Raw genomic sequence first — 14,616 nt, forward strand, 5'->3', positions numbered from 1 at the left:
AAAGATGAAAAGGAAAAGACAAAGCAATAGGTGAAATGGGACAGACTAGGCGCGGTGTAAGAGGATTAGTGAGAGAAAGAGAAAGACAAGAATGAGATAAAAAAAAAAAAACAGGATTGGGGCAAAATGTTAAGATATGAGGAAGAAAAAAAATTGCTTCATGGGTGAACCATGAATGGCCACAACCGTGGAGGTGGGATATTAAAATATTATGCCAATATTATGTCTACAATGATGTGTATTTGTCTACATGTACTCTTTTCTACTCTAACTTCAGAAAACATTATCCTCAGTCTGACACAGACTAAATGTAAGGCATCTCCGAAAACGTTAGAGCACTTATGGAAATATGTGATGTCTTGATGAATCGAGCAGGTATTCGAAGTTTACACATGACCATTCTCGCATGAAAATATCTTAAAAGTTTATTTTGTGACCCAGAAAGAGTAATATTTCAAACTCCGCCACTCTGTGTTCCTCCGCCACTGCCTCGTTTGAGTTTTGGATGAAATGGATTCTGGGATATTGCATTTCGTCATTTCAAGCTGATTGGAGACCAGAACAGCCAATCAGATATCTTTGCATCCAAGTCTGTGATTGGCTGGTTTTGTGGCACAAATATAAAGGCGTACAGAAAGAGTTGAACACGCACGAGCAACACATTGCGAGCGAGCGCAAATACAAAAACTGAGCGAGAGGGGCTGCTATTGAGTGTGTGTGTGTGGATAATAGCAAACACTGAAATACATTTTTTGCACACAGCAATGAATTTTGTTCACTCAAATTTTAGTTTTCTTCGCTCAAAATAAATTTCTCCTCAAAATGCAACACTTGCACCTGCAAACTTTTTTTTACTTGCGCTCAAATTTTTTTTACGTGCCCTCAGAATAGTGGCACAAACATGACGCCGTAGATAACTTGCTGAAGAACTGGAGTTTCTTCTCCCCCCTCCAGGCTGTCAGACACTTGATAGTGACCTGCGCGTGCTTCTCAGCCAATTACAGCGGTACAGACACCCAGCCTTCCGTTTCCATTAAACTCCTTCATTCACATACATTATTCTCTTGCATACATATATTTTCTTCAGACATGTATGCATTCTCTTCTTACATACATATATTATTTGTGAGATTAAATGCATATTGAATGCATGTAAATGAGCGCAACATGTAGGAATGCATAAATGAAAATGCATGTATGTTAGAGTGAAAATTTGTAAATATGTACATTAAAATACATGTATAAGAGAGCACAATATTGCAATGTGTGTTAAATATGTGTAAACATGAGAATAAAAATATCTAAACATAAAAATTTTAATAAAACTATGTGAGAGTGAAAATATATGTGTGTGAAAGAAGAATGTAGTGTGTGTGAGAGTGAAAGAATGCACACACTATTTCATACACATACATGTATTCACTTCCATTTGACTTCTTAAGCCAGGGCCATTTTCCCATTTGTTATGGTTTTCTGCTACAATAAACTGATGGGAATTACTGTTGTCCTGCAAGTAGAGCAAAAAATGGTGCAGGGAGAAATTTGCGATGTAGAGCGGAACAACAGAGGACAAACTGGAGTAAAAAGACAGAAAGAAGACAATGATGGTCACGATTAATATTGTAAGGGAGGTAACTAAGATGTGGATAAATAACTCTTATCTGTATGATTATCTCATTAAGCCTCTCCTAGCGTGTGCTTTTGTTTTTCACTGTTTCCTAAAGGAAAGAGTTGTTTTTACTCCAGGAGTCAGCTACAACACTAATCCTGCAGCAGAAATTATTGGATTTACTCAAAACACTTGGTGGCACTGCAGACTTTGGTCAGATCTCTGTACTAAAACTTTTTCCCATACTTTATAAATAAAATAATGTTGTGAAGACAGGATAACTCTTTTCTTCATAAGTAATTTTTTTTATTCTATTGATAAATATCTAACATTTCACGCAATATAGGAACTTATACTATACAATTGACTACACTACAAAAAAAAATCAAACCAAGCAATCTGATTTACATATGAATCAGATTATGCTATTTCTTTGAACATGTATTTAAACTGACTGCCTTAAAAGTACTAATTTTACTCTGTTTTGACAGACTGTGGCAACTGGTCTTGTAGATTTTTTTTTTAAAAATGACATGAGAGAGCATGCGCTTTTGCTAGACTATTGAATTAAATTCTAAGCTTGTGTGAATCCTCAATGATTCCATTGACTATGATTGACTGGATACTGGGACACGCAAGGAGAGTAATTAAAAAGGAAGAAAAGTAGTTCTTGCAGTGCCCTTACATGTGGGGGCAACTTCCTGGTTAAACAGGAAGTCTCAGAGGAGCTTTATGGGTTCACCCTCCTCTGTAGCGATCTGTCTGCAAGGAGACAAGACAATTCCATTACCCAGCAATGTAGCACAGGTCCCTTGAGTGCGTGTGTGTGTATGTGTGTGTGTGTGGGGGGGTTACGCACCAAAACAAGCTACCCAGGGAAAGGAATAAGACATCAATTCATGGTGTGTCTGTGTGTGTTTGTGTAGAAATAAGTTGCCTGAGGATGGAGATGCACATGACTCTAACGACAGAAATCACACCTTCTTGTATTAGGAGGTTGAAAACACTCAGTGTGTGGTATGGCATTTCATTGGTCACATTTTGTGCTATACATTATCTTATTTATTCAAAAAGTGTCATCTAAAAGTGTCATGTGAGCTTAATTAAACTCATATTAAATATACTAAAGTTATACTCTTTGGATGGGACAACAACAAGAGCTACAGTAAACAGCTATAAGTAAATATCATTTTAGTTGTTATATCTATTTGCATCTACAAATACAAGTACTGCATCTACTAAAAAAAAAGACACACCAATAGTATGGAATGGTACTGTGTCCTGCTGCCTAATTCAAATGGTGATTTACACACCCCTTATTGAGCAAGGATAGACTGGACTTGGAATTAAGAAGCAGGGAAAGAATGACTGCATATTTTGTTCCATTTCTGGTCTTCCAAGTATGGTTTTTGAGCACTAACCACACTCACACAGCAACATGCACATGGGTTAAACAAATCAACTCGATACTCCAACACTAGTGGTTAAGACTTCGGTTGCAATTTGTAGCATTAAGAAAAAAAAAGCAACTGTTTACATAATGTCATTGCTATGATCTGAGAGCAGCTCAAACTGGATTTGTTTACGAGAATGGGTGCCAAACCTAGATCCCTCTTTTTTTGTGTGATGATTTGTGGTATAAATTCATTACTATACAGACACAATTCTTGCTTGCAAGATGAATGCTTTTCTTCATTGTACATGTTTAAAATGTTGTCATTACAGTAATGGAAGCGGAGGAGTGGTTGCGGGCAGGGGCTGGTTTTGTATCGTCTCAGCTGGCCTTCTGAGTGGCATACTGGCTGAGTAGCTGAATTATGGGCTCTAAAAACAGGGAGTCAATAGCAACAATGCTTTTAGACACTCATGCGTGTGTTGCATGTTCTTAAGGTGATAATCATTATCATTTCAAAGTTTTGAGAAAAGTTACCTCTAAATGGAAGGAAAGAAGAAGTGGTCCATCTCAGTTTTCAAACTGGGGTTTCTGACTGTCAGTCTCTTAAATGCCCATCATTCAGAATTTATTCATTGCCACTGTATTTGGTGAAGAGGTGGTTTACATTCGTCGGATGATTTTTTTTCGGTGAACTTTTTCTGGTAATAATAATAATTTAAAAAAAAAAACTCAAAACTTTGATTACATTCACAAATTATATATGTTTTACACTGTATATTTAACCCTCTGTATCCCATAACAACCTCTTTTTTATGTTTACTCCCAAGTCACCTCAAGTGCTTCTGTTCATCTGTAGCATCTGAGTCTATAAAACTTTGTGAAAGAAGTCTGACATTGATCGATGAGTCTGTGAAGTGTTGAGGATATCCCAAACTTTTTTGTCAGTAAGGTTGGTTGTTTTTACAAGACTTAGCTGTTGTCAATAACACTTTATCTGAAATAAAACTAGCATCATCAGACTCTCACAGTATGACTTTCTAAACACTTGAGTCTAACTTTATCTTAAAACAATTTGTTGTTGTTTTAGCCGACTAGTTGTTAGCTGGGCACAGATGGAAGATTTACATGTGTAATCCTGCTGGCAATAGATAATTTCAATAATATAAGGAATAAATAAGCAGATTTCTGTAAATTCTTTAAGCTTTTTTTTTTTTTTGCTAAATATGAGTGTTTACAATATTCACCAGTTTCTCCCTTTTCTTCAAAATTGTCAAGAACATTTTAGTAGAATTCTGTTGGAGTGTGGAGGGTTAAATAAAACCTTTTTTCCTCAGGTACTCATGTTTCCTACAAAATAAGCCTCAGTAATTAACCGTCACACTGTACATTAAGTACTGCAATTGAACAGATGAGTTTATCTAGTTGTTACACCTGAACTAAGTCAATACAAACATTTTTCAAAGAGTTATCATCATGTAGTAGAGCTTTCAGTGAAATTGACTTGTATGCTATCATATGTAAAATGTTTCCCTAAAGAAAAGGTCCTTCCGTACTTTCCTCCATCTCCCTGATAATTTTAACCATGGAACATCCTTTTGCAGAAGATGTAAACTTTAAGTTATTTCTTTGTGATATAACCAAGTTGCACATAGACTATGTCTAAAACTTGCATAAAGTGCAGCTGGTTCTCACTAGCAGTATAATGCAGCTGACAGGTGAGTGGCTGGATATATGATGCTATGCTGTTAATGCTGTGTTTGCTGGGAGGCTTAATAACTGGTTGGGTGCAGCTCATCTTGCTATACTATAAATTGTTTAGCTGACGGTCATTGAAAAACAGCAATACATACAAGAATGGACAAAGCCAGAGAAGAGAAGGACAGCAATAACTTCACTGTTGTGACAGCAAAGGATGCACTATCCCACAAGCGCTTCAGTGTTTTATGACCGCTTGCTAATTAAATTATAATGAAATTTTACTGGGTGTACTCTTTCATTTTCTATTGTATTTTTTAAACCATATGTCACTTTTTATTTTACCAGCTTTATGTTACCCCCTTTACCAGTTAACATCACGTCTTATTCTGAAGATACAGTCTAAAGACGTCACTGAGTACTTGGGTGCTGAAGTTTCCTTGTGTGTCTCTCTGTTTATGCATGTGGATGAGGAGATGGACAGTTTTTAAAACAAAGTAACAGAGAGAATGTAAACTAACAGTTATATACAGTGGTGAAATAATACAAATGGGAAAAGAAACAGACATCAAAGCAGCACTATATTTCCACATGAAACTCAACACAAACAAGTGCTGTCTCCTTGTGCTAACATTATGTTGACACAGTCCATAAATTCGGTGTGAAGGTGGACCAAGCGCGCATACACACATAGCATAACACTAGTGTTCCTAATGCAAACCAGTGTAAACACAAAGCCAAGCGATGCTGCCTAACACAAATGAAAAAGCCGGCGTAGATAGATGGATGCTAGAAAGAGTGGGAAAATAAGGACGTCATACAAGGTTGCTTTACACACGCACACATACGTATGAAGAATAACGAAAGGCAAGATAAGAAAGATGAGAGATAATCAAAAAAGTTTGAGAGACAAAGAGTGAAGGAGAAAAACTAAAAAGCATAAACAGATGGCTCTGTGCTATTCTCCTGATAACACTTCTATCTGTGTGAAACATAACAAGCCCCCAGTGTAAGTAATAAACGCTGCATAAAATCAAACTACCATCATGATGGTAATCAGAACAAGTGTAGCCTGTCATGATGTCATTATCACTGTAGCTGCACAACACTTAAAGTTTTGTAGGTGGCAGTTAACATAATGAAAAAAAATGTAGCCAGAAAACAAAGTCGCAGTCATAACAGACAATAAAACACAGACAGAAGAGATTTAGCAATGCGGAGTTACAGTTGCTGCCACCCCAACGTATCTTGAACGTGTCATAAAATCACAGACTGTTATTGAGACAGTTAGATTCAGTGCTAAAAGTAGGTTAGCAAAGTAGGATCTGACCCTTGATGAATGAATAAAATAAAACTCTGTTTGTCTCTCACACACAAAGTGTCATTTTGATAGCAGAAAAGCAGCACCAGTCTTTCACATGTGTTTGTACACAGATACTGTTTCCATCTGTCCGTCTAAGGCTCTCTCTCTCTCTGTTTTATACATACCTAAACATACACACATATCCTGGCCTGTTTGTGAATTGCATCATTCCCCCCGCTGACATAATTTGCCATAACATAAAAGTCATTAAATCAGTATTACTTCAGCATTGTGTAATTCATCACTGCTGATATGATTAACCAAACTGTCATGCGCTCATATAGTCTCATTCATCAAACATTTGCTTGGAAATGTAACATTTAACATCAGCACTGGGATAAAATCTTGATGGGTTGTGTGTTTGGCCTCTATTGGTTCTGTTGACAAGTGGATGGAATCATACTGGCATGGTTTACTGTTTAGCTAAAGGGGACGTGAGCTGACCGCTTTTTCAAAAATATCTTTAACCGTTGAGTGTTTATTTATTTTATTTGTTTGTTTTTTTGGATCGGTTATTTGTATGCATGATTCACAAAAGACATTTTAACATTTCACCTGGCACAAATGAGATAAATGAACCGGTCGACCTGTCTTTCAATTTGCTTTTCTCAAAAATAGAGTTGTGGTGGACTCAATAACACAAGAGTGTCAGAAAGATGAACGCTGTATGGGCTATTCCCCCCCTTGGAGTGATGAATCATGTGCTGTGTATCAAAATTTGCCACCGTTCTGAAGTAGCCTACTGTGACTGATGCCAAGAAGATATTTAATTTCACTCTCTAGCCTTCTTGCAGCTAAAGTGTGATTTCTGTAAAAAATGTAACTTAAAATGTTGTCTATTCCTTTTACTACTAACAGACTGAAAAGGAGGGAAGACAGAGTGATCATTTTCATGTGAACAAACACTGCCCAGCAGAGATAATGTCCCTGCTTTTTATTTTATTTTAACTACAGTAAGTAGATAATAATTCACTGTTGACTGAACATTGTTTTTATTCGATCTGTCATTTAAGATTGACATTCAATCTGTCATGAGGCAGAACTGCAGTGACAGATGAATTCAAAAATAACAGCCAAGCTAATGGATGGAGGATGATAAATATAATAACTGTGAATAAGTTATGTGATATATTATAAATAAGGCAGAACGCTAATCTGCTGGTTAGAGAAATCGCTTGTCATTAAAATCATTATTAACATTTATAAACATTCAAATATTTGGACATCCTGTAAGCTATACCAGTATACCACACAAAAAGCATGTACTAAGATTAACGTTTAACTTAAATAGAGACCAACTAATGAAATTACTTCTGGGGTTCTTCTTTTCATTGTCATATAAACTGTTCAGCTTAGTCAATAAAGCAATTTATAACAAAGGCAATTTCATTCAAGTCATCGTCTTGCCATTTACCACTCCATCCAATACACTTATTATGCAAAGAATAAGTGCATAAAACTTTCACCATGAAAATAATGGATTTAAAATGAGGCCAATGCCAACTCACAAACCCTCATGGCAGTCCATTAAAAGTGACATCATTTACTTTTCGTATGATTATTACGATTATGCACACCATAACAGGAAATAGACCAAATATAATTTTAACAGCTATTCATAAGAACTGGTCAGCTGGCAGCAGATCTACTGCAAAGATTGTTATCACAACAATTCAAGTTTTATATTGGCATTTAAAATTTGAATGAAACAGCCCCTCAAACATTACAGCGTACTATTAAAATTGTCATTTAGCTGAAGTGCTCACTTTGCACGGAACAAAAAGAATCTGGAAATTTGGTAGCCAGCTGTATGTTGACCCTCACAGTCGTTAATACAAAGTCATAACAGTCATAACATCCTGTGACTAGTCAATAGAATGGATTCAGCTTCTTAAGTAATATTCCTCAGTCTTTAGACACAGTTGATTGCAGGGATGGTCGCAGGTTTTATAAGCTCTGACCATCCCGCACTCAAAGCTTATTTCAAAAGGGCCTCTACTGTGATTCCACTAAGACTGGAATGATATCACAAATGATATCACAAGCATCGACTGTGACTATCTTTCAGTCTAAGCTGATCACATATTTAGACCTTTTTTTGTCAAGCTTTGGAAGCAGCTGAAATTGGAATTGTGGTTGGAGGGTTAGGGTTGTTGTTGGTTTGAATGTATGTAGCAGATTTTTTATTTGCACTGATTATCATTATTATTATTAGTAGTAATAGTAGTAATGTAATGCAAAGTCATTTGGTTTTAAATGTGTTAAAGACATAAAATGTACTTGTTTCTTCATTATTTGATGCTCTATATTGAAAGAATGGTATCATACATTTAGTTATAAATTCTTAATGGAACAACAAAACTCTGGCAAATTTCCATGGAGACATAAAATATAAGCATTAATGACAGCTAGTGCTAATAAGGTTAAGCTAATTGACATAATTCAGTTTGTTAAGAGACAGCCCTCAACAACGATAAAAATAGTAACAGACTCACCGTGTGTTAAAGAAGTTTATATTTTAGGATTCATCACAATTCTCATTTATGTGTACATTTTACCATCTTGTTACTTTACTTTCTTGAGTAATTTTACATTACACAGAAAGCTACTTAAACATAGCTGAAGTAAGACTAAGCAGGGCATCTATAGCCATTATTTTTATCACATTTGTATCAGATTACTTTTGAAATTATCAGCAGTGTCATACTTGTTTCTATGTTGTTGGGGTTTTTTTTCTTTTTGTTTTTTGTTGACATCCCAATGGCATCAAGAGTAGCTTATTTTATTTTACTACTTTCTTATTTTATTCACCTTTTGTCTTTCCATCTTATGTCTGCAATCACTCACTTTCCCTTCGGGATGATTAAAAATGTGTCATGTCTCATCCTTAACACTTAGAGGGCAAATGCGCCCGTCCTATTGGAAGTAAGCTACTGTACTTACTTCCAATTTGGAGAAAGATGGCTTCATGTTTGTCATCATCTTGCTTCTGAAAACAAGTGTAGAGTCCAGTATGGTTCAGGGACACGTTAGTCAGGATCAGTCTGGGGCCTTCTAGACTGTGCTGGGCCTTCACATATGTCCCATTCATCTTCCATGATACTGATGCATCATTGTCCAGGGAGCCACACTGCATGGTGACATCACTGCCTATTCGTCCATACTGGATCCTATCAGCTAAAAAGAGACAGAGACAATGATTAAGTGCTGGGGATAGCAACAGTTAATAACCACTAAAATATCTGTGCAGTGTAATTACTGCCCTGTGTGCATGTTGGCCCTTGGCAACTGAACACAGACTTCCAATTCAGGATTCAACACACTTCCAATTAATCTATTCTTATTCTTTTGTTATTTTTTCTGTGTGTGTGTTTCTGGACACTAATTCTCTCTCTAAATCGCTTTCATATATGTTTATTTGTGTACACAAAAAATATATTTTCTACTTTATGGAACAAAGTTTAAAATTTTGGCAGTAACATGAATCATTTTGCTGCTCACGTCAGAAACCTTAAGGGACAGATTTTCACAACTCAGTTGCATTATGATTTTAAAATGTTCCAGTTAGGTATTAAACACTACCTAGTTAGGGTTGGAAAAAGATGGTTTGGGCAAAAATATAACAGTTGCTATTTCACAGCTCAATTTCCTGTTTGGCAGACTGACACATCCCCGCAGAAAGCTCTTGACAACATTTAAAAACAAAACAAAAACAAGCACGTCCATGCTCACAGGTGTACACACGGGTGATCACACCCACAAACTACACCCTTTTTGGCTCCTACCTCAAAGCACACTGTGTTCTGTTGATCTTATGTGCTGCACAATAATGTTTAATATTTAGTATTTACTGTCATATTCCCATATATCATTGTGATGTTGTTTATTCTATTACTCTTGTTCTCTTCTGCTTGTTTTCTTTTTCTTTCTCAACAGGTGATCCAGGTGATTGATATATGCATTTTCTTTTTCTTTTTTTTTTCTGCCCATTCTGTTGGTTTTTGTCTTTTGCCCTTCTCCCCCGTCCCTCTTCTCAGCTGTTTCTCTTTCCCTCTTTCTTTCTCCCCTTCTTTCCTCCAGTCAAGTCAGTAAGTGAAAATAAAATAAACAATAAAAGGCAAATCAAATGGACCATTATGGCAAGGCTGGGATGGTCAACTTGGTAAAGTAAATCCGTTGGGCATCTTTCTTTGCCTTTAGACAATAATTCTGATGGCAAAAGAGCCAAACGGGACAGGAAAGAAACAAACAAAAAAAAAGCGTGTAAAAAAAAAAAAAAAAAAAAAGACAACATTTCTGCTACAGACAAACAATACATTGTGATTTATAATTGAAATATATTTCAAAAATGTGGGGACTGACAAATAAAACCCCAAAACAAATCATGTCCATAAACACAAACAACTTTCTCTGACTATTTCTATCAAATTTTGAAAGAGAAAGTCGATTCTGACGTGTCTTTTCGTTGATGCCTTTAGCCTTCTGTTAACTAACAGCAATGCCCAGTCAGGAAAGTAGTTGGGTCTGTGACCTCCAGGGTTAGGGGTTATATGTGAGCCTAATGGGTGTTCTCGCCAAACACTGGGGTTAGTAGCCCTGTTGTGTTGATAAGCCTCATGGGGCATGCCACGACCACAGAGACTGAAGACCTCAGATTAACACTTAACACTGGGGATCAACAGCACAACAAGAAACAACAATAAAATATTGATCTCCATCTCTGTAAAAGCCCTCTTCTATGAACAGGGGGGGGGGGTTGGGCGTGCTGCCTCTACTGGCTGTAGATCAAATGCTGTCAAGATCCTTGTCTTGGTCTGATGTCTCTTTCCTAGACTTTTTCTTTGTGTGTCTCTCCCCACCCACCTTTGTTTCTCACCACAATGCCTTTTTTTCACTTGAGCTAGCTTCCATCTCTCAATCTACTCAGACATGCTTCTTATCACAGCTGATACAGATGCCAACCCAGTGTTTCATGTATATTTCATGTCCCATAACAGAGCCATCTATATTTAATGGGGACAAGATCCTTGTCCCCATTAACATTAACCCAACGCTGTTTGTTCTCTTCGTCTTCCATTCCGCCGTTCATTACCCCTCACTAACCCTTTCTTTTTGTAATTCTCTGTGATTCATGCCATCTTCATTTTTTTTTCTATTATCATTTTTTTCTTCTGCTGTCCGCCCGAGCCATCTCCACGCTCGCCCTCCAAATTTGCCAAATAATGTGTGTGCATATGCATGTCAGTGGCAAGAAATGCCAATTCCTTTGATCTCCTTCTCTGTCAACTTACTTTGAACAAGTTTGTGTGACTTTATTTACATAAAAAGCTATTTGCATCTTAGCATAAACCTTAAAGTTTGACTTTGATGTTAGCTTTGATGATGATGCTGGTGCCCTGCTTCATGTGACAAGGAAGAGAAGAGAAGAGAAGAGACCTTGAATTTTAAGTCAGTGGTCATTCATTGCGCTTTCAAACCAACTAACTGCAGAATATATTGTGTGATTACTGGTAACTTGTAATAGTAATTCTTACTTATCAAAGGCACAGAAGTCATTTCAAAACTGATTTGAACACTGACACTGAGTTGTTAATAGAATAGAAGTGGAAAGTCATGAATGTCATCCAACTGATTTAATCAGAAAGAAGTTTTTATTAGTAGCTGAAAGGAAAATGAAGTCCCTGGTGAGAGCTTACCCCTTACAAAGTTTTTGCACTTAGCATTTCTTGTTTTTGTGAAGGTCAGTACCCGTCTATGTACAGCAATGATTCTTTAACCTCTCCTGTCCCCCTCAATGCCCCATCCAATCCTTTGTATCTTCTCAGGTTACATCACCTTCTCACTGCCTCAGTCCTTTCAAATATCCAGTCACATCTTTCGCCTTTGCTCCCTCTCCATCTCTCTCCATTTCATTTTGTCCTCTCACTTCTCCTTGTCTTTCTTCTGTCCTATCAACACTCTCCTCCTCTCCTCTCACTCTCTGTGTCAGTCTCTATCTTTATCGTTCATCCTCCACCCTTGTCTATGTGTCACTCCCCCCCATCTGCCTGTATCAATGACCTGCTTTGAACTTCAACTTGTCCTGTTAGCTGATGATGATTCACAAACAGTGTCCAGTGTGTACCAGAATTATATTTTCTGGGCTCAGTGCATTCAAGCTGTTGATTCCTGTTGATTCGTCTTAGTTAAACTTATTCAGATAACCCGAAAGATTTTTCTCCTCGTTGCTTTGTGTCGCTATACTTCCCACTCATCAAGAAGTCACAGATTCCGAGACAGAGTTAAAGACGTCCTCAGCTGGTACAGTTATAACTACTGACTATTCTCAGCTGGGGGCTGATAAACACAGAGTGTTCTGCTAAATATTTAAGGATTAAAAATGTTCAATGTGGTATTAAATCAAGTGTGAATTCGTATTACTGAAGTTACATTTAATCCACTTGAACAGTTTGGATAACTTGTGTAGTTTATGGCACCAGAGAATTAACTTTATCAGGATTTTCAGCTTCGTCCTTCAGTCATACAAGCTCCAGTTGCACAGATAAAATGGTCTTATGGAGTCTTAATATACCAAAAATCAACATATGATAATGTCCGTGAGCCCTCCATGCTGTAGTACTACTATCTGCTGTAGGGATGCTTGCTGTTACCTCTGTGTCTGCTTTTGTTTATCCTTCTGAGAGTTATTCTCACTGTGTCTCTCTTATCTTGTCCCCCCTCTGTATATCTCATTGCTCATCTTTTGCTCTCTCCTCTCCATTACTTTCGCTCCCTCTGACCTTGATGCTGCTCACTTACATGCCATATGAATTGTGTTGAAACTTCAGTATTCATTCATGGTATATCAGTGATCAGTAGTCTTCTAACATGCCACTCATGCATAATACACCTTATAGCAACAGTGGAAACACAAGCAGATACTTATGATTACAATCATGTACTCACTCGCGTATACGTAGACTGCCCTGCATAATGTCCTCATGCCTCATGACCATCTAGACAAGCAGGGCTAATAACCATAATGGCATTCAACTCAAGTGCTATTGTTCTCTTGGTAATAGACAGGGCACTTTACGCAGTGGTAGAACACTGGTTTTCTCTGCTAAATGAGAATATGAACCACAAATGTCCTTCACAAAGATTTAGTGTTACTAATTTTACTTATTATTCTTTTCATTTGGTTTGAAGCCAGTTGAGACTGCCTAAGTATATACAGAGCTTATAACTACCCTGGAGCCTTAAGAAAAGATCATTTATTGACTACCTCCAAAACCTCTCATCTAGCAACCAAAAGTACGCAATTTTGGAACTAAAAACAGGATTCAATCTGATGAATTATATTAGTGCGAGTTTTTTTTTGTTTTCTCTCCTTTCAAGTTGAAACACCAGAGTCCAAAAATGAACCACGTCAATGGCATGCTGCTAGCATTATATTCATGATTTAATGTCATTTCATCTGCTATTTTTCATGCTTACCACCAACAACACAAACATTAAGCGCAACCTAAAAAAAAAGTTACACCACAGCTTAAAAGTAAAACAAACAAAACAGTGAATGCATAATTCAAGTCACAAGTTCAGGGTTTTAAAAAAATACCACATATATTACATTTGAAATGCTTGAAAATGTAATGTGGTAAGTTTCTTTCAATGTGTGTGCACCCGCACGTACACCACACCATCAGGGCCCAAGGGAAGGCTAGTTTCTCAACATTTTTTTTCTTGCCAGGAAACTTGAACTTTGCATTAAATGTGGGCACTGAGGGCATTGCAGTTCTTATGCAGTCCTATGATGTTTTCAGTATATTACGATTTAACGATAAAGAGCCAGCATAATGTCATATTTTGGCTAAGACCTGCAAGACAATCCAGTATTGCTGTCCAGGGGCTATTTAAAGAAAAACAAGACCATTCAGAGAAACCCAAAAAGCAACTGGCTGTACATCTAACTCCATGAGCTGTTTACTAAGCAACGAGCCCACATAAACAAACACAGGCAGATTAACTTATAGTGATGTATATACATGTACATTAGCATGTGTACAGAAACTTGTGCAACGGCAAGTGCATAACACTAGGATTCTAACACAATAAATGTTTAAGAAAATATAGTACATATAGAATTATTTCATTATTGTAAATTACAACGATTCTTAAGGGAATTAATTTGTTACTTTTAAATGTATTTTAAATCTAACATGCAGTTCAGAAGTAAAGAAGATATATATGCACAGCTTTGCATTCTATCACAACATTTAAGGTAATACATGCACATCAATGATCATGAAACTGCTAATGTTTACAGTTTTTTACAGACGCTAGGACACATTTCTCAATACTTAGGTCACGTTTGCAAAACTCCTCACACAGTGAGCACAACAGAAGTCTATGTGGGCTAAACTGAGGATCAGTTATCATTGTTTTGGCACAAAATGCATTCAATGACTACATCTCTCAAATTTCATGAATCATCTTCTCACTCAGACACAACAACTGCCAAAAATCTTTGTACGTACAGGACATTTTGCATGTGCTTACATACTGTTTTCAAAA

The 14,616-nt window shown here is 36.9% G+C and overlaps 1 protein-coding gene across 1 annotated transcript in view; it reads right to left on the bottom strand.

The window, feature by feature from the left end:
• cntfr (ciliary neurotrophic factor receptor) overlaps positions 1-14,616 on the bottom strand; it is a 237,366-nt gene that overhangs the window by 102,673 nt on the left and 120,077 nt on the right. Inside the window, exon 4 of the mRNA XM_085413595.1 lies at positions 9,007-9,240. Coding sequence (XP_085269721.1) covers positions 9,007-9,240 — 234 coding nt within the window. The remainder of the gene's footprint in view (positions 1-9,006; positions 9,241-14,616) is intronic.

The sequence above is a fragment of the Rhamphochromis longiceps genome, linkage group LG7 (assembly GCF_057381845.1).
Source record: "Rhamphochromis longiceps isolate RC_006_pf linkage group LG7, R_longiceps_female_GT1.1, whole genome shotgun sequence".
NCBI classification, from domain to species: Eukaryota; Metazoa; Chordata; class Actinopteri; order Cichliformes; family Cichlidae; genus Rhamphochromis; species Rhamphochromis longiceps.